Below are 19,092 nucleotides of genomic sequence, written 5' to 3' on the forward strand. Positions count from 1 at the left end.
GTGCGTGCGTGTGTGTGTGTGTGTGTTTGCTTGCACATGTTTATGTGTGCATGTCTGTCCTTCATGCTTTCCCCTCCAATTCACTGCTGATCATTGTAGTTTTCATTTTCTTGTTGTTTAATTTTGCTTTATCTGTGTCAAATGAAGCAATGGATGGAGCACTTGTTTGACTGAATTTGCCTCCCTAGCTATTTCAGAAATAATGAATTCATAATTTATTAATAATAAAGCCTTGATTGCTGAGAAGTGTCTATTTGATACATTAGTAGAATTGATTACCTAGGTGTCTATTTTGAGTGCTCTCCTAATTTGTGCTGAGGAGGACACAGCGGAGTGTCTGTCCCCAGGACTACTCGAGCTAAACAAATGCCTCTGCTCCACTGCTTCATTTTTGCTTATGTGTCCGTAATGTTTTTGAATGTGAAGTTGCTTTTTGATCCATTGCTTGTTTTTCTATTGTTTAAGCTAATGCAAAATGCTAAGTGGCACATGTCTGCATCAGTAATGTGTTGCAGTGTGATTTTAGTTTTCATTTTGGAGTGAAGAAGTGTGGCAATCTTCTGAGGGGTACCCAAATTTGATATTCTGAAATATTTTGTTGACTAAATCACAGCAGCACAATGTGCAGCTGTCATCACTTCTTGTTAAAGCAATGGATGTCCAGTGCTCTTAATTGTATCTGAGTAAATGAATTACAAAACTGCTCGAGTTGTTTTTCAGTCAGTGTCCAGTGGACGGTTTCTTTATTCAGATCTCCTATTTATCTTTGATGCACTCTTGGGTTGGCATGCTGCTTCACACCTGAATGAAAGACCCTGGCCAACAACTGCCGCGAGAATAAGCACAAATGAACCTTTTGGTTCCTAAATCATGGTCCCCACCTTCAGCTGCATTATATATTCTGGCTGAATTCCAAAGCAGATAACAATTTGAATAGGATTCTGAGTCCTGAATACAAATCTGCAAATCTGTCTCTTAATTGCACTCTATTACACTCCATTGTGGAGGTCTGTGTTGCTCCTAATGTCCTCCTTGTGTGATCAGGCTGAGTGTGCCTTGCTTGTTCTTGTGGTGTTGCTTTTTGTTTTGAAAACCTGCCGTGTATCCAGTCCCCTCAACTTTGCACCCTGACGTGTTTGTGTCCTTATTTAACCCCCCCACAAAATCCAAAATCCCATTGAAGTACAGTGCAAAGCAGTGTTGCCAGTCAGTAATGCTTTGTGCTGTTCCTGTCTTCAGTCTGCCCCTCAAGCATCATGAATGTGAACCTGTGATTGACTGCTTATGAACAGAGACCCTATGTCTCATTACCCATCCTTCCCCCTTTGCGCTGTGTGTGTGTGTTTGTGTGTGCGCGTGTGCGCGTATGTGTGTGTGCGTGTGCGCTCACTCGTATGTGCTTGTATGCATGTGTGTGCTCGCTCATGCTCAAGGAAAGCGATGAAGGATTAGAAATGAGGGGTGCAGAGTTGTGCGAGGAAGGGAGAATCTGTCATGTCTTTTTGTCTGCACACGCACCTCTCTGCAGCCCTCAACATTGTCCCCCTGCACCCTCTTCTCTCCTCTGCTCTGGCTCGCTGTGGACCTCCGGCTGCCGCCCCTTCTTCCTCCGCTCCTCCTCCTCCTCCTCATCCTCCTACTACTGACCTCCTCTCCGTGTGCCTGCCCTGCGCCACTGCTGTGTCGCCCGTCATCTCTGACCGCCAATCCTCGTCCTCCTCATCGTCGTCCTCCTCCTCCTCCTCCTCCCTCCCGTTCTCTGGACTCTTCCTGCTCCTAAACTGGCGGCCCGTCCTCCACAGGACTACTTCGACATAGTCAAGAACCCCATGGACCTGTCCACCATCAAGCGCAAGCTGGACACGGGCCAGTACCAGGAGCCCTGGCAGTACGTGGACGACATCTGGCTCATGTTCAACAACGCCTGGCTCTACAACCGCAAGACCTCGCGCGTCTACAAGTACTGCTCCAAGCTGGCCGAGGTCTTCGAGCAGGAGATCGACCCGGTCATGCGGAGCCTGGGCTATTGCTGTGGCAGGAAGGTGAGTGTGTCTGTGTGTGTGTGTGTGTGTGTGTGTGTGTGTGTGTGTGTGTCTGTATGTCTGTCTGTATGTCTGTCTGTCTGTGTGTGTGTATGTTTATTTGTTGAGTGACTGTATGCCTGTGCCTGTCTGTAGTATAGTTTTGGTTTACGTGTGTGTGTGTGTGTGTGTGTGTGTGTGTGTGTGTGTGTGTGTGTGTGTGTGTGTGTGTGTGTGATTAATCTGGGTGTGTGATCCGAAGGTTGGGTAAAGGTTGATTTAAGCACTCCCTTAAATGTCGTTTCCCTGGCCTCTCTCCTCAGCTGGAGTTTTCCCCACAAACCCTCTGCTGCTACGGGAAGCAGCTGTGCACCATCCCACGAGATGCTGCCTACTTCAGCTACCAGAACAGGTGAGTGAGGAGTAGAACCCTGTTAGAACCACGTAGCCCCAGATTAGAACGTGTGCAAGTCCAGCAGAGCCTTACAAATGAGAAATTTGGTCTTTTTCCATACAGTAGTGGTTGTCCAATGCTTGTGTTTTATTTTTGTTTTGTTTTGCTTAGTCCTTTTACATTGAGTTAATGTCCCCAAACATGTGAGATGATGTGAATGTTGCATTGTGTTGATCACGGGTGATCTTGGGTTGACTGGTAGCCTCTCATTAGTGATGCACAACCCCACCTCACATCACGTTTCCTACCATTTTCATTTGCACAGTGGCATTTTTGAAGTGGGTCCCTAGTCCTGCACATTGGATGGCATGTGAATGTGTTGGGATGATGTAGCAGATTTTATGAAGCTGACAGGGAGAGAACAGGGGACTAAACTGCAGTGATCATTTTGATTGGTTCACATTAAGGAACATGACAGCAAGCAATTGTTTTAGGATTGAGAAAAATGTGTTGCATTACATTTCAATCAATCTTTGTTTTATTTGTCCGGTGACGTAAATAAACTTTTGCCCAGTGTTAGATATGATGGTTCAAACAAATCATAGTTCTGTTTTGTTGCTAGACGCAGCAGTGATCTTCTGAATCGCTAGCAAACTCAAGGCTGCATGTGTTTTTAAGTGCAAACAATGTTTTTGTAATATCCTATCCTACGAAGATGACCGGTGTCGTTAAGGAGGCATTATAGCATGTTGAGACTTGCACTCGCTAGCAGAGTAGGTCTACGGAATAAGTCAGATAAGTCAAAGAGGTAAACATGAGTTTTTATTTTTACAGCGTAAAAAAGTTAAGAGTGAAAATGAGTGCATGGTAAATTCAGGTAACACCATCTGGCATAGAAATCAAATCCCTCAAACCTTGAAGTTCACCTTCAGAGTTAACAGATGGGAATTCATAGTAACTGGAAGATGGTGGAGACAACGAGAGCAAATGTTCATATAGTTCATTTTCGGCAAGATTTTGAAAATGAATTATATGCCTTATCCTGTAATACTGTAGCCGATGACTGCAACCACAAGCGCTCAACTTCAGCTAATATAATAAGGCGGCAGCTGATGTGTGACGTAACGTTTATTCAAAAAATATCAGTTAAAGTTTTTGTATGATGAACAAATATAGTCAGATAGTGTAGTTTAATGGAACTCTATTTGAATGATTCAGAACGACTGTATTCGGAGCATTACACATAACACATGTCCTGCTACATGACCAAACAACCACAACAATGCCACTTAGAGTTAAGTCCTGTGGGGACCCACTTCGAAAATGGCACGAGAGGATGATGGGTCGCAGTTGCACCAATTGTTCTTCCTCCACATCCCCAACTTTTTTCCCACCTGTTACCATGTTGCCATAATCCCTGTTTTGTTTGTTTTGGCCATGTGGATGTCTGGAGGTTGATCTGTGCTTTGGCTTGGCTTTCTGCTCCATGTTTTTTTATCTGGGATGATTGAGATGTCTCCGCCTCCCTGGTCCTTACCGTCCCACCCCACCTTCGTCTGTCTGTCTGTCTGTCGGTCCTGTCGGTCCTGTCTTTCATGTCTCGTCCATAACATTTTGGTTTTCACACTTTTTAAAATATTCATTCTACCCTCCCCCTCCCCCTTCTTCCCTTCTCTCCCTCCTTTTTTAATGCTTGTGATGTCTGCATTGGCCTGCTATGGTGTGACCAATCATCCGCTCCGAAATTTACACACTATCCAAACACAATCTGCCCACACAAAAATGCTGCATCATGATTGGCTGCTCCCTACGACGACGGCCCCGCCCTCTGCTCCTCCTGTGTGCCTGCCCATTGGCCTGCTCCGCTCTGCCCCGCCCTGTCCTGCCCTGATTGATGGCTACTTCCGCTTGCCTTCTCTGTGATTGGCTGTGCTCGTGGCGAACGGTGTAGTTCACCAAAATATGGGCTTATTGCTGACAGGTACCACTTCTGTGAGAAGTGTTTCAACGAAATCCAGGGCGAGAGCGTTTCCCTGGGCGACGACCCCTCCCAGCCTCAGACGTGAGTACCCACTCTCTAACACTCCCTTCTCTTACACTCAGCAATGTGTTTTTTAATCACTGCGAGTGTACAAATGTGGAATGCATCTCTTTGAAATGTCGTGCATGTTGATGTTGGAAAAAACCGTCCTCTGCAGTTCTCCATCTGCGATGCAGAGCCACCTGCTGGTCCTCCAGCGAGCCTGTAATGCAGATGTCCAGTGTGGCGAGTCTAACTCTGTTCACCCACTCGGCTGGGCCTCTGTCTGTCTCTGTCCTCCGCCTGTCCCTCTCTGTCTCCTTCTATCCACAGGTCCATCAACAAAGAGCAGTTTCAGAGGAAGAAGAACGACACGTTGGACCCTGAATTGTATGTGCTCTGATATCATCCAATGTTTCCTTTATATGTCCTTGTGAAAGTATTGAAGTCCATGTAAAACTTTTTGAATCATGGCAGGAGTGGATCTCCGCACAGTGTCCTGTCTCCCATTTTTCACTTCTCTAATATCTCTTCCCCCTCCCTCTCTACAGACTTGTTGAATGTACTGACTGTGGTCGTAAAATGCACCAGATCTGCATTTTGCACAATGACACAATTTGGCCAGCAGGGTGAGTTGTAAAAGGATTCATGTTATTTGTTGCACTCTTGATTGGCTGTTAGGGCGGCTATTAGTTCTCTATATCGGGACACCTATGAAGTAGAGCTGGTAAAAAAAATAGTTAAGGTCTGTTCTATATTAATGCTCTTTTGAATAAGAACTATAGCAACCATCGAACCATCACCAAGTCGAATTAGGAAGCAGACTTTGCAACATTGGAATCAACTAGAAAGCTAACTTCCCACCCTTTCACTGTCGGTAATCAAAGAAAGTAGTATAACATACTGAACAAGTCGGTTTCTTTTTAAACCGAGCTGCATGTTTCCTTTGCGTGCCATAAATGCATGGTTTTTGCCCACATACTTCAGTGGCAGCCAGGGGGTAAATGGCATAACAGCCTTTGTGGTGTCCCGATACATGGAATTGGTGGACTTTTTGGAGGTCCATCAGGGTCAAATTAGTCTAGAACATTTCTTTGAAGACTCTGAGTCTTTTGTTGTGTGTGTCAGTTGAGTTGATGAACTCAAAAGCTGTACACCATGTTAATGTGTTTTGTGAACATGTGTTTCTCTCTCCACCTCCCCCTCTCTCTCTCTCCACAGCTTTGTGTGTGACAGCTGTCTCAAGAAATGTAATAAGAACAGAAAAGAGAACAAGTATGCAGCCAAAAGTAAGTGGAGTCACTTAAAGAGGAATAATGCAGGATTGGCGATTTCATCTCTGGTTTCGGTTTCGTTTTTCGTTTTCGCTCGTTTTATGCTTGCATATTTCTCTGCAGAGCTTCCCCGACAGCTTTAGCCTGTATATTTATACATATATAGGCTATATATAAATATATAAATTGCAAGCGTGGTTCTTCTTGTTCCTTTCGCGTCTCTGACTTCCAGATGCAAACAGCAGACGATCGTTTATCAGAAAGTTGCAAGGTTGTAATAGCGGATAGGGACACTAGGGGCGGGAGGAAATGTGACTGTTTTCGATAAAACTGGTCAGTCAAGCAAAACAACGATTTCTAAGCGATTTTATGACTATGAAAAAGTTGCATAGGGTCTCTTTACACTCTTTGCATAGGGTCATCACACCTGAAGTATACAGTTGTTGCATTACAAAGATTTTTCATGCTGAATGGGTTTTTTTGAATTGCTTGAAATTATTATTTTTTTTCATAGCTAACCGCAACATGGAAACAAAACTTAGTATGGATTCTTCCATATGGTGAAATGACAAACTATTTTTTCTGGCAGCTAAATAGATGGCTATTTGCTGGCGCCTTCTTCAGTAGTCATCACTTGGCTTCTATCATGCGTTGTGTCCCTCCACAGTCTGTGTCCTTTATTTCTCGTGTCTCTGACCCTTCCATTTCCGTCTGCAGGGCTGCCCCAGACTAAGTTGGGCGGCTTCCTTGAGGGGCGGGTGAACGACTACCTGAGGCGGCACAACCACCGGGATATGGCGCCGACAGCCGGTGAAGTCACCATCCGCGTTGTCCACGTATCGGACAAGGTGGTGGAGGTGAAGCCTGGCATGAAGGCCAGGTGAGGCTCCCTTGCTGATGAATAAATACCCTCATAGTTTGGGTCCCAAAGGCTCCCATAGTAGGCTACTGACAGTACTGGGACTGACTGATTCAGTGATGGAGAAGTGGTCAGATCATAGCTTTCTTATACTAACCTGGTGTTTTGGATGACCTTTGGATGACCTTTCCTGTGATTTGGTGGCAGTAACACGTATCTCTTGACCTGTACAGGTTTGTGGACAGCGGCGAGATGTCGGAGTCCTTCCCCTACAGGACCAAAGCTCTCTTTGCCTTTGAGGACATTGACGGCACGGACGTGTGCTTCTTTGGCATGCACGTGCAGGAGTACGGTTCAGACTGCCCTCCCCCCAACCAGAGGTCAGCCGCACTCCAGAAACTTATAACAACAAATGGGTTTCCACGAAGAGTAAAACCTAAGCTTTTGTACTGTGAAATCAGTTTAATAGCGGAATCCCGTTTGTCTTTGTGTTAGAGGGGAATAGTTTGACAAACGGCTCGCTTGTAGTTCATATCTCGTATGACCTGACCCCTTTTTTGGTGTCTTTTTTTTTCTCTTTCATTTTTTTGTGTAGGCGGGTGTATATCTCCTACCTGGACAGTGTGCACTTTTTTCAGCCCCGACACCTGAGAACAGGTGTCTACCATGAAATCCTCATTGGGTACCTGGAGTATGTCAGGAGGCTTGGGTAAGCACACTCATCTTCAACTAGATTTATCACGGCCATAAACCCACCACCTCATTCCACTGCACTGCTACACAAACCTGTTAGTTAGTAGTAACTGGCTTGTAACTGATTACATTTGTTATCTGTATCTGTCTGGCATAGGCATTTGCACCTTCTGAATTTCAAAGCTGATGTTTTTTGGGCCTTTACATTTCTAACCATGCTGTGTGACCACAGGTTCACAACGGGGCACATTTGGGCATGCCCTCCCAGTGAGGGTGATGACTACATCTTCCACTGTCACCCTATGGACCAGAAGATCCCCAAGCCTAAACGCCTGCAGGAGTGGTATAAGAAGATGCTGGACAAGGCTGTTGCTGAGCGTATCGTTCATGACTACAAGGTGGGCTATGTGTATGTTTGTGCTGTGCACCAAGAAAGAGGCTATACAGTATGTGACCCTGCAAAGCAAAACCAGTTGCTTTGTGATTGATGCTATATTGAGAAAATCCACGATAAACCAACGTTTGGGCTAAAATGTTGAATTTCCCGTTATCGCTTAATTCGACATATTGTGAACAAATTTCACGGAAAAACATACGTTTTGAATCTTAAACCCGGTGAAGATTCAACACATTATCAGTCATTCCCGTTGTCCACACCGCTTAAAAAGGAGAATTTCTCCTTTTCTGGCATGTCGTGACGGGAGAACCATGTCAACTTTGAATGCGGTTATCTTAGCGATAGTTTTTTAAATACCCGCGATATACATATCGTTGGAAAGATAAGTTTATGGCCATTCATGTGAGCACAATTAAGTTATTGTGCTCACAAACTTCGATATTTGCAAAGCTATTAAAATAACTAAAAGCCAACAGACTCGCATAGCATGCTAGTGATTGGAAGTGGCCTATTAAAGCTGTGTTTACATTTTGGTGAGGTTTCCAAATAGGCCTGTGCAGCTAGCAGGAATGTTTGCACCATATTGACATATTGACATGGAATATAACCTACAGAAATATTCCATGAATAATGGTGACATTTTTTGCACCTGTTGTAGTCAGTGTGAACTGTTACTACCCAAATGTTCGTATGATCTACTGACTGGTCATACCTTGTTTTTTTTGTGTAGGACATCTTCAAGCAGGCCACCGAGGACCGTCTGACCAGTGCCAAGGAGCTGCCCTACTTCGAGGGGGATTTCTGGCCCAATGTGCTGGAGGAGAGCATCAAGGAGCTGGAGCAGGAGGAGGAGGAGAGGAAAAGGGAGGAGAACAGCACCTCCAGCGAGAGCATTGATGTGAGTGGGACATGGATGGAGTGTTTGGGGGATGTGCTGTAGTAAGACCAGACGAGTCTTCTTACTTGGTAAAAGTGCAAAAGTGTATGGATAACACAACCCTGGTGTGATGACTACTCATTCCTCTCACTTTTAGAATTTGATTGTTGACATGTTTTGTACAAATTATGGGTCTTTCAAGAGGGGTCTAAAGACATATCTGTTCAGCATGCTCTTATGGCCTGTACGGACTACACGACTTTTTTGTCTTTCACGATTATCTTTTACGATTGACCATGTCAGACTAGGCGATCAGAGAACCACAAAATCATGCAGTGTCGTGGCCGCAAGAGTGGCCACATTACAAGATCATTTATCGTAGCCTTCTCGTCGTGTGTCGTCACAGTATCAGTGTCAACACGGGAGTCGTAGGAGATTCCCCAAAAAATCAAACATGCTAGACTTTTGGTCGTAACGTCTTAGAATGTCGCAGACAATAAATCGCGGGTCGTTGAACATGTCAGATTACAAGACGCTTCCTCCTTCGAACGTCGTTACCGACTTTGAATATTCGGACCCGACAATGGAAATTTGTCGGCCACGACACAATCGTGGCAAAATCGGGCTGAAATCGTGTAGTCTGCACAGGCCATTAGTCAATTAAGCATGTCTTAGTATATTATAATTGTTTATTTTCATTAGTGTATTGATTGCATTGACATTATTGTTTATTGCTATTCTCCTTAATGTGGTCTATAAACTATTAACTATTCAATTGCTTTATTTGTTAATAGCTTAGGGCAAAAGGGTCAAATCCCACAACCGTAACATGCAAAGGTGACATTTTTACCCTGACAAAAACATCTCTCACTTTTAGGCAACCAAAGGGGACAGCAAGAATGCCAAGAAGAAGAACAGCAAGAAGACAAGCAAGAACAAGAGCAGTCTGAGCAGAGCCAACAAGAAGAAGCCGGGGATGCCCAACGTGTCCAATGACCTCTCACAGAAGCTGTACGCCACCATGGAGAAGCACAAAGAGGTAAAGTGCTTCATGCTCCATACTTGCAGACCTGCTGACTTACTGTACATCTCTTTACACGCCAAACATGCATTTTCACAGCCAAGTCCACCTGTGTGATGTGTTACTTAAAAGGTGCGCCAAACCGAGCAGGCATCCCACTTCTCTGTAAAAGCTGCCCCGGAGCTTAGAATCTGCTGTAAATCAGTTTAATGTGAGCGTGAGATAGAAAGTAAAGTGATTATAGAATAGAGACTAATATGAGAAAATGGACAACACATCCACATCAACACGTGTTGTACATAGACCAGGATTTGGCGCCAAGACAGATTGTCAAAGTACTGCGATTGAGATACCGTAAAAGATTCTATTTGCACTTTCTCAAACACGTTTGTCTCAAATTTAGATAGATATGACTTTAAAACGGGCCTTTCTTGCATGTTTCGCTATGTCTGTTTTTGGCGGCATGCATGTAAGCATGCAAGGCCGATGTGAGCAGATTTGAGATGATACTCAAACTTTCTTCAAGGTTGTCAGGTCTGTATTTAGTATTCATCTTACACTTACACGTTTAAGTCATTTATTGTTCTTGCACGTATGCCTAATGTATACTAAGTGATGCCATTAGTGCAAGTGATGGTAGCCTCACTGTAAGAATTACCAATACTGATGTTACTGTACAGTTATGATCTCTCTCATTCCCTGGTTTGTATGATAACAGTGTCAGATACAGTATGCAGTTCAAATATCTTTGGCATACTGTAATAGACCACAAACAGCTGTAACACCCCATTTACTCAAACTCATCAGTGAGACATGGCTTATGGCTTCGATGCGCAATGTTTTTTATTTGAGGAACATCAACATTGATTCCCAAATGAATTATTAAGCTAAATGATTTGGCGTCAGTATTATCCTTTCAATATCATCCATGGTCCAACTTGTTTTTTTCCCCCTCTCTGCTTGACAGACCACGACTCAAAACCCATCCAGTGCCAACGTTTTAATCCCTTTGACTTTCCCCTACAGGTGTTCTTTGTGATCCGACTCATCGCCGGCCCCACCGCCAACTCCCTTCCGCCCATCCAGGACCCGGACGGTCTGATGGCGTGCGACCTGATGGACGGGCGCGACGCCTTCCTGACGCTGGCGCGCGACAAGCACCTGGAGTTCTCGTCCATGCGGCGCTCCAAGTGGAGCTCCATGTGCATGCTGGTGGAGCTGCACAACCAGAGCCAGGACCGCTTCGTCTACACCTGCAACGAGTGCAAGCACCACGTGGAGACGCGCTTCCACTGCACCGTCTGCGAGGTAGGAGAGGGGAAAAGGGGCTTCTTACAGAGGGAACGGCGAAGATGGTTTGCTCACGCTCAGGACAAAAAAAAGACCTTTGCACACACTTGCAGAGGGCTCTGACAATTATTCGAGAAAATTTATCCAAAGTTTGTAGTTGAAGATTCAGTGTTTCTGACCGCACGGATGTGTACATATTTTGTGTTTCACACTAATTTGTTTCTGTTGTGTTGCGTAGGACTACGACCTGTGCGGCAAGTGCTACAACATCAAGGGCCACGAGCACAAGATGGAGAAGCTCGGGCTCGGCCTGGACGACGAGAGCAACAACCAGGCGGCCGCCTCCAGCCAGAACCCCAGCGACTCGCGCCGCCTGAGCATCCAGCGCTGCATCCAGTCGCTGGTGCACGCCTGCCAGTGCCGCAACGCCAACTGCTCGCTGCCCTCGTGCCAGAAGATGAAGCGCGTGGTGCAGCACACCAAGGGCTGCAAGCGCAAGACCAACGGCGGCTGCCCCATCTGCAAGCAGCTCATCGCCCTCTGCTGCTACCACGCCAAGCACTGCCAGGAGGCCAAGTGCCCCGTGCCCTTCTGCCTGAACATCAAGCACAAGCTGCGGCAGCAGCAGCTGCAGCACCGGCTCCAGCAGGCGCAGATGCTGCGGCGGCGCATGGCCACCATGCAGAGGGCTGGGCAGCCTGGCCCCGGCGGCCCGCCCGGGGGGCTCCCGTCGCCCGGCAACAACGGCACCACGGGGCCCAGCACGCCCACGTCCGTCGGCACGCAGCCGCCCACTCCGCAGACGCCCACGCAGACCGGCATGCCCGCCCTGCCCCAGCCTGGCGTGGGCGGCGTGTCCGGGGGCCCACCTGGCGGGCAGCAGCAGCAGCAGCAGCCGATGCCCCAGCAGGGTGGGATGCCCCAGCACCCGATGCACCATCAGTTCCAGCAGATGCCCGGCGGAGGCGGCGGCATGATGAACTCACCGCAGCAACAGATGGCCATGCAGCAACAACAGCAACAACAACAACAACAGCAGCAGCAACAACAACAACAACAACAACAACAACAGCAGCAGCAGCAGCAGGCGGCACAGCAGGCTCAGCAGCAGATGCAGCACCCCAACAGCATGGTTGCCTACGGGCCGAGAGCTCCCGGCTCATCGCCTCGCGCCCAGACGCAGGGTAAACCGGGACTGGGCCCGGCGACACCGCCGCAGCCGCCGCAGCAGCAGACGCCCCCGCACCTGCCCAACCCCGGCCAGCCGCCCATGTCCCAACAGCCACCGCAGCAGCAGCAGCAGCCTCCCTCGGGGCCGCCTCCGGCCGCCGTGGAGATCGCCATGAAGATCCAGCAGGTGGCCGACGCCCAGAGGAAGATGGCCCAGGCTCAGATCCTGCAGCGGCAGGCCAACCAGGCCGGCATGATGCCCCAGCATCCCCACCACCCCCAGCAGGCCCCAGGCCAGATGGGGATGCCCCACCCAGGGGTGGGGATGGTGGCGGCTCAGGGCTTGCCCCCCCAGGCTGCTGCAGCCAGGGCTCACCTGGAGCAGCAACAACAGCAGCAGCAGCAGCAGCCGCAGCAGCAGGTGCCGCCCGGCATGATGGTGAGCGCCGGCCCCATGCAGCAGCAGGGCCAGCCCATGCAGGCCAACCCCCAGGGCCAGCTGCCGCCGCAGGTGCCCCTCCAGCCCAGGGTGGGTCCTCAGCTGCAGGCTCCACAGCAGCAGTGGGCCGGTCAGGGCATGCCAACCCAGCAGAGGCCCGTCATGATGGGCCAGATGGCACAGCCGGGAATGGTGACCGCTCAGCAGCAACAACAGATGCAGCAGCAGCAGCAGCAACAACAGCCGCAGCAGCAGATTCCCGGGCGCAACCCTCTGATGCCGGGGGGCGCGAGTGGCAGTGCGGGCGCCGGGAATTTCCCCCAGGGGGCGCTGCAGGACCTGCTCCGGACCCTGCGCTCCCCGAGCTCCCCTCTCCAGCAGCAGCAGGTGCTCAACATCCTGCGCTCCAACCCCCAGCTCATGGCCGCCTTCATCAAGCAGAGAGTCTACAAATACAAAGGTGGCGCCGCCGGTGGGGCGCCCCCCGGTGGCCAACCAGGAGCGGGACCCCAGGGGGTACCCGGAGCCATGGGCGGCCAACCGGGCGCTGTTGGCGCAGGCGCTCCCCAAGGTGGCATACACTTAGGTCAGGGTGTTGGCATGCAGTCGATAGCCCAACTGCAGCAGCAGCAGTTGCAACAACAACAACAACAACAACAGCAGCAACAGCGGCCCATGTTACCACAGCAAGTGGCAGCTCTGCAGCAGCAACAACAACAGCAGCAGCAACAACAACAACAACAACAAGGGGGCATCCCAGGGCAGGGCCCCTCCATGGCCAGCATGGCCAACAACCCCCAGTTCCGAGAGCTCCTACTGAGGAGGCACCTGCAGCAGCAGCAGGCTCAGCAGCAGCAGCAGCAGCAGGCTCAGCAGCAGCAGCAGATGGCGAACCACGCTCAGTTCCAGCAGCCCCAGCAGCAGCCTCCGCAGGGCTACATGGGCCAGCCTGGGGGCATGCAAGTGGCCCCTGGCGGCCAGCAGCTCCCTCCTGGGGCCCAGCAGCAGCAGCAGCAGGCGGCCACCGCAGCCCTGCAGCAGAGGCTCCAGATGCAGCAGCAGCAGCAGAACGCCATGCTGCAGGGGGCTGACGGAGGTCCGGGCGGAGGCGGAGTGGGAGGCCCGCAGCAGCCTCCCCAGCAGCCGGGCGGCCAGGCCGGCCCGCAGACCCAAGCCCTCCTCCAGCAGGCCCTGCAGCAGCGGCTCCTGCAGCAGCAGCAGCACCTGGCCGGGGGGTCGCCCGCCCAGCACAGCAATCCCATGAGCCCGCAGCAGCAGCAGCAACAACAGCAGCAGCAGCAGCAGCAGATGTCCCAGTCTCCTCACCTACAGGGCCAGCAGCTCTCCACGTCGCTTAGCAACCAGGTGCGCTCGCCGCAGCCGTCGCCGCGGCCACACTCGCAGCCGCCACACTCCAGCCCCTCGCCCCGCATGCAGCCTCAGCCCTCCCCGCACCACATCTCGCCCCAGACCCAGACCGGGTCGCCGCACCCCTCGCACCTCACCCAGCACCACCCAGGGATGGTGGTGCCGCCGCCCCAACAGAACCCTCAGCAGCAGCAGAACCCCATGGACGGTGGCCCCTTTGGGTCAGATCAGAACGCCATGCTGTCGCAGCTGAGCATGGGGGCACTGCACGGGCCGGGAGGACCGGACATGCTATCAGGAAATAGCCAGGACCTCAACGCCAATATGAATCACAACTCCTTAGACATCATGTAGCATCGAGGTGCTCCCAGATCATGCCTCATTAGGGGAGTGGACAGTGTTAGTTTTTTTTTTCTTTTTTTTTTCGGGTTTTGTTTTTGTTTTTTTTAAATCAGTACAAAGATTATTATTTAATGTTTTCAATATAAACACAATGAACTGACCTTCCTATGGGAGATGCTACAATAAATCAAAATGTCAAATGAATGAATAAAATAAATGAATGGTAAGTTATTGCTGTTAATATATATATTTTTTCTTTTGCCAATTGTGTACAAAGAGAGGGGAATTTTTTCTCCCTTAGAGAAAAACACAGGTAATATTTTTGGGGTTGGGTGGAGAGGAGTATTTGCCTTTTTTAGGAGATATTTTTAAGATTTTAAAAAGTGGTGAAATATTAAAGAGCAAGTGATTTAATGCAATGGACTTTTTATTGTTTTGTTTTTCTTTTTTTTTCTCCGTCAACCAGTCTCTGTTTTCAGTTTTGCAGAGTGATGTGGAGTATTATTATTATTGTTATTAATATTATGAATCCAAACATCATGCATATCTTCCTTGTAAAGTTATGGTTTTGCTTTATTTATTTGAGTTTTCAAACGGTTTGTTATGTACCCTGAGACTGCTACAATTCACAAAGAATATATTTTTGTTAATGACTGTTGAAATGGGTAGACGGAGGCTAGCTCCTCTGCCCATGATGATGTCGTTGGGGGAGGGATTTTTAATGGAATTATGTATTACAGTGTTTGGGGGGGGTCTTGGATTGGGTGAGTGTGCTGTAGTTGGCCAATGGATCTTACTTTCAAGCCACTTTTGAAATGCCTAACCATTGGACACCAATCACCCCACCTAGGGGAATTGCACCCCCCCTCTCCCCTGCTCCCCATGCACACTCATAAACCCTCTCGTGAATGTGTGTGTGTGCGCGCTCTCCTTATTTATGAATGACTTACCAGGAAGTGAAGGCGGTTCTGCACAAGGACGTGCGCTGGAATACAGTGTGTGTTGTGCTGCAAGCGTGTGTGCCTGTGTGCGTGCGTGCGTGTGTGTGTGTCTGTGCGTGTGTGCACATATAAAGTGGGGGCAACTGTCCTTGTGTGGTGGGATGGAGGGGGTGCACCTCATGAACTGCATATTCGTAGAATGATTGGGAGGCGAGGAGGAGGGGAGGGGGGTTCTTCCCCTCTCTGCGCTCCCTCCCTGGACTTTAGGCCTGGTGCCAACCAGACCCCACCCCCTCCTCCCTCAAGTCCCACCTCTGTGCCCCCACCTCCTCCCGCCATCTCCTTACACCTCTCCCCAGCATAGCTGTTTACTCGCAACAGCAACGGGGGTTAATTTAATATTTTTTACTGTACAAAGAAAACACAAGCTGTGGACTCAAATACTGTTTTTTGTAATAAAATTTAAAATAATGACAAAAAAAAAATGGCTGTGTTCCTCCTTACCTGCCTTTTGTTCCAGATCGGGCGAGTCTCAGAATGTGAATATGTGGAAAATGTGCTGTTTTTAGAATCCGACAAAAATAATGCCCACACAAACTGTGTTAAATGTTATTGTTTTCTTTTTTTTTTCCATGACAACAGTGACCTCTGGGGCTTTCTCGAGGAACTACCATCAAATTTACAGCATTGTGTCTCCTGCCTTCAGGATTGCGACCATGAGCCAGTATGTTCCCAAAGGTAATCCCTGTGAATGTAAACTTGATTTTTCTCTTACTTTAAATTTGCATCAGTTGGTCCTCTTTAAGAATTAATAAGGGGCGATCTAGGTCGAAGAATGTAAATTAGATTATGTTGTGGCAGATAAAACACTCATACGCATGGCTGTGTGTGTGTTTTCTTTTTTATTATTGTTATTGGTAATAAAAAAATGCATTATTATAAACTACACCAAAACCAGCAAGCAAACATTCAAGTACACCAAACTGTCTTTCACTCAGTATTATGTACTTTTTAACCATATGACGGATAATTTAAATTCAGGTGGTTTTTTGGACATGCGATAAATACAACAAAAACACAAAATTCAACTGTGAACACGTCCTAGTCCTACTACAGCATCTGCGCGAGCAGTGTAGTGTAAGTTGACACCATCCTCGTTAAAAATGCACAGGCTTTACAACGGAGTAAAGGGAGATGTGCAGGCACAAAAACCAAAATAGAGCCAGGTAACCTTTTTCACCACGAAAGGCCAATGAGCCAACACATGATTGTGCGCTGCGTCCATCACATACACACATACAGCTGATAGTCACACACATAAACAAAGCTTCCTGTACTGTATTTAAACTTCATAATGCAGTGCTTTTTTTTGAGCTTGTTCTGTCAACGGGACAACATCAAAGAAATGAGCTAGAGATGGGTGGAAGCTGTTTTGTTGCAGTGGTTTTCACTGGAAGCAATACTGCAGAAAGGTAGTACTACTTTTTGCAAAAAACACAAACAAATCACTAGCTTTTGTACAAGGAAGGTCGGAATAATTACGCAGTAAGTGACATTCATGAGTTCCTTCCAAACACCTGTCTTGAACCTCTACCTGTTGTGTCTTTATCTTTCCATCTTTTCCTTAATTTGACCTCCTCGTCCCCTTTTCACTTCACCCCACAGCCCTTAAAAAACCCCTCCGCTTTCAGTGCCTCTTTGAATGTCACTGTCAAGGAATTAATGGTCACATCTGTCACTATCACTTTGCCAGAGGTCCGTGAGGTGGCGCTTGACCCTGACCCCTTCTTACCAATGGACACGTCCCGCTTGGACACCACGACAAGTTCGCACTCTGCCTTGATACAAGTGGTGGTGGAGCTATCTCTTGGTGCCAAACAGCTGTCCTCCCTGTCTAGGGAAACGTGTGTGTCTGCCTCTCTTGCCGTGGCAGTAGCAGCGCTCTGTGATTCGTCAGCCATCCCCACGTCCTGTGTTCCCTCTGTTAGAGCGTCCCTCCCTAAGCTGTCGGGGTTTGCACTCAAATCGGGATCATCCAAAGTCCTGGCTGTGTCATTCAGCCCTGTCCCTGCCATGGGGGTCTTGCCTTCAACAGGCTCGTCATCCCTGGCCCGTGACACGATCCGCAGTCCTCCACTGTTTCGGTCGCCATTGCCATGTCCTGCTCAGCAGAGGAGCAGTAGCCATCTGAAAACTGTGGGCCTGAGAGAGAGATGGAAAAAGGAAGGATTAGGATGACGTCAAGCACTGCACTGCTGTTCCATTCGTGTGAGTAGAGTAATGGTGTTAACTGTTAGCCAGCAATAGCCATGAGTTGTGGAGTAAGATATCTGAGATGTTCTACACATGAGGAATATGTTCAGTATTATAATGCTTGAATAACTCTAGTGTTTCAACAGCATCACCTGGTGTCATGTCAGTGGAAACTAGAGACATTTTACTCGTTGGTATTTATGCTTGTCTGCCTTGTGACATATTTGTCCCCATTTCAGTGGCTTTATGCAATCAGACATAAATAAACCAGGCAAAGGCAGAGGCGAGGATACTCAGTCAGAGTTCAAATTCCTCAGCATATTGGCTCAACTGCTGCTGGGACACCAACATCATGCCAGCCCCACCTACCACTGGGAATGTCCTTGTCCTGGTCCGCTTTCATGTTGTTGTCTTGCAGTGTGATCTCTCTCATTGTCTTGGAATTCCACTGTGTGGTGGTCCTCCTCCTCCCCCCTTCCGTGGTCGTCCTCTTCCATCGAGTCCCGCGCGTAGCGCGGAACCTTCTCCAGACGTGGAGGTCGCGGGTCCAGCATCAGGGTTCTGGTCGCCCCCTGTTTGCTGCGGCGTTTCTCCAGGCGCCGCAGGACGCCGGCCCTGTCCCCCGGCCTGCACGGCCGGACGCCGTGCTCCAGTTCCGCCCCCATGGAGCGCGTGAGAGACAGGCGGAGGCGAGGGGGCGGCTTATCGGGCACTTTGTGGGCACTGCGAAGGTCCATGGCGTACATGTTCTGCATGAAAACAGAGGTACACTCATTAAACCTGACAGGAAGTTTTAGTCTGCCACAATGGTGCAGTTGTCAGACATGAAATGCTAACTATTGTTTATGCTAATAAATGTGTGAAAGGAACAATCATGGATACACTTCAAAGTACCTGTACCAATCTGTCATAGACCACAGGTTAGCTTAGTCACAGGCACTATTGATATGTCTTGCATATTTAGCTGTTCGTTTCCATGGAGATTCTATTTTTTGTTATTTATGCAACTCTAGTTGATTACTTAGTGATTATGTATGAAACACTTGTGTTCTAGCACAAATGAGTATTGTGTACATGAAGTTTCAGAGTTACAGAACTATTGTGTGTGTGTGTGTGTGTGTGTGTGTGTGTGCGTGTGTGTGTGCGCGCGCACGTTTGTGTGTGTGTGTTGTGAGAGACCAATCTTGGTTTTCTGGGGGCTTTCTAACCTAGTGACTCAATGCAGATTCCAACTTGTCATCCTAAGTGGGTCAAACACCTCTGTGCTTTCACACCATCCATTGCTTCAGCATGTTCTGCCTACCATCCCAGTTGTGAATGAGTGAGGTTCTAACAGTGCAGGGTGCTGGTGAGGGGCAGACTGAACCTAAATGTGTTCATGGTGTGGCAGCCCCCCCCACGTACCCTCAGGACTAGCCTGCGTGGTCGGAGGCCCTTTCTCCTATAGGCCAAGGCTCTGTCCTTCTCCTCCCTGGGGAAAAAGGACGCAGAAAGATTAGAGTATGTCAAGAACATCGTACATCATCAGTCACTACTATCATCTCTGTTTTGGTCTCTTTCAGAATGACTCACTTTTCCTCGTACTCCAGAACCAGGCGCGGGTCCAGTATGTGGTCCTCGGGTTCCCATGTGCTGTACCTGCTCAACAGGCCCAAACGCAGACCTCAGCATGAGTACTTACCCAACTGCCTACACACTTTCATCATACAATCGACACAATACACTTTGATGCC

At 48.6% G+C, this 19,092-nt stretch overlaps 2 protein-coding genes across 8 annotated transcripts in view; one reads left to right on the forward strand and one right to left on the reverse strand.

The window, feature by feature from the left end:
- ep300b (E1A binding protein p300 b) overlaps window positions 1-15,078 on the forward strand; it is a 40,894-nt gene extending 25,816 nt beyond the window's left edge. For all 6 annotated transcript variants that reach the window (XM_062531806.1, XM_062531808.1, XM_062531809.1 and 3 more), the window contains exons 18-31: window positions 1,803-2,042; window positions 2,345-2,433; window positions 4,397-4,477; window positions 4,769-4,825; window positions 4,987-5,064; window positions 5,657-5,724; window positions 6,427-6,589; window positions 6,802-6,948; window positions 7,164-7,277; window positions 7,494-7,659; window positions 8,389-8,556; window positions 9,413-9,574; window positions 10,583-10,864; window positions 11,085-15,078. In XM_062531806.1, the coding sequence (XP_062387790.1) occupies window positions 1,803-2,042; window positions 2,345-2,433; window positions 4,397-4,477; window positions 4,769-4,825; window positions 4,987-5,064; window positions 5,657-5,724; window positions 6,427-6,589; window positions 6,802-6,948; window positions 7,164-7,277; window positions 7,494-7,659; window positions 8,389-8,556; window positions 9,413-9,574; window positions 10,583-10,864; window positions 11,085-14,177 (4,908 nt within the window). In that variant the 3' untranslated portion in view covers window positions 14,178-15,078. The remainder of the gene's footprint in view (window positions 1-1,802; window positions 2,043-2,344; window positions 2,434-4,396; window positions 4,478-4,768; window positions 4,826-4,986; window positions 5,065-5,656; window positions 5,725-6,426; window positions 6,590-6,801; window positions 6,949-7,163; window positions 7,278-7,493; window positions 7,660-8,388; window positions 8,557-9,412; window positions 9,575-10,582; window positions 10,865-11,084) is intronic.
- A 911-nt stretch (window positions 15,079-15,989) lies between these two features.
- cbx7a (chromobox homolog 7a) overlaps window positions 15,990-19,092 on the reverse strand; it is a 5,316-nt gene continuing 2,213 nt past the window's right edge. Inside the window, exons 3-6 of one of the 2 annotated variants that reach the window (XM_062531817.1) lie at window positions 18,932-18,997; window positions 18,764-18,830; window positions 17,729-18,108; window positions 15,990-17,308 (exon numbers count right to left, since the gene is read on the reverse strand). In XM_062531817.1, coding sequence (XP_062387801.1) covers window positions 17,272-17,308; window positions 17,729-18,108; window positions 18,764-18,830; window positions 18,932-18,997 — 550 coding nt within the window. In that variant the 3' untranslated portion in view covers window positions 15,990-17,271. Of the gene's footprint in view, window positions 17,309-17,728; window positions 18,109-18,763; window positions 18,831-18,931; window positions 19,001-19,092 lie in introns of both variants that reach the window. The other variant, XM_062531815.1, reaches the window with a different exon arrangement.

Source organism: Sardina pilchardus, chromosome 3, assembly GCF_963854185.1.
Source record: "Sardina pilchardus chromosome 3, fSarPil1.1, whole genome shotgun sequence".
Taxonomy (NCBI): domain Eukaryota; kingdom Metazoa; phylum Chordata; class Actinopteri; order Clupeiformes; family Clupeidae; genus Sardina; species Sardina pilchardus.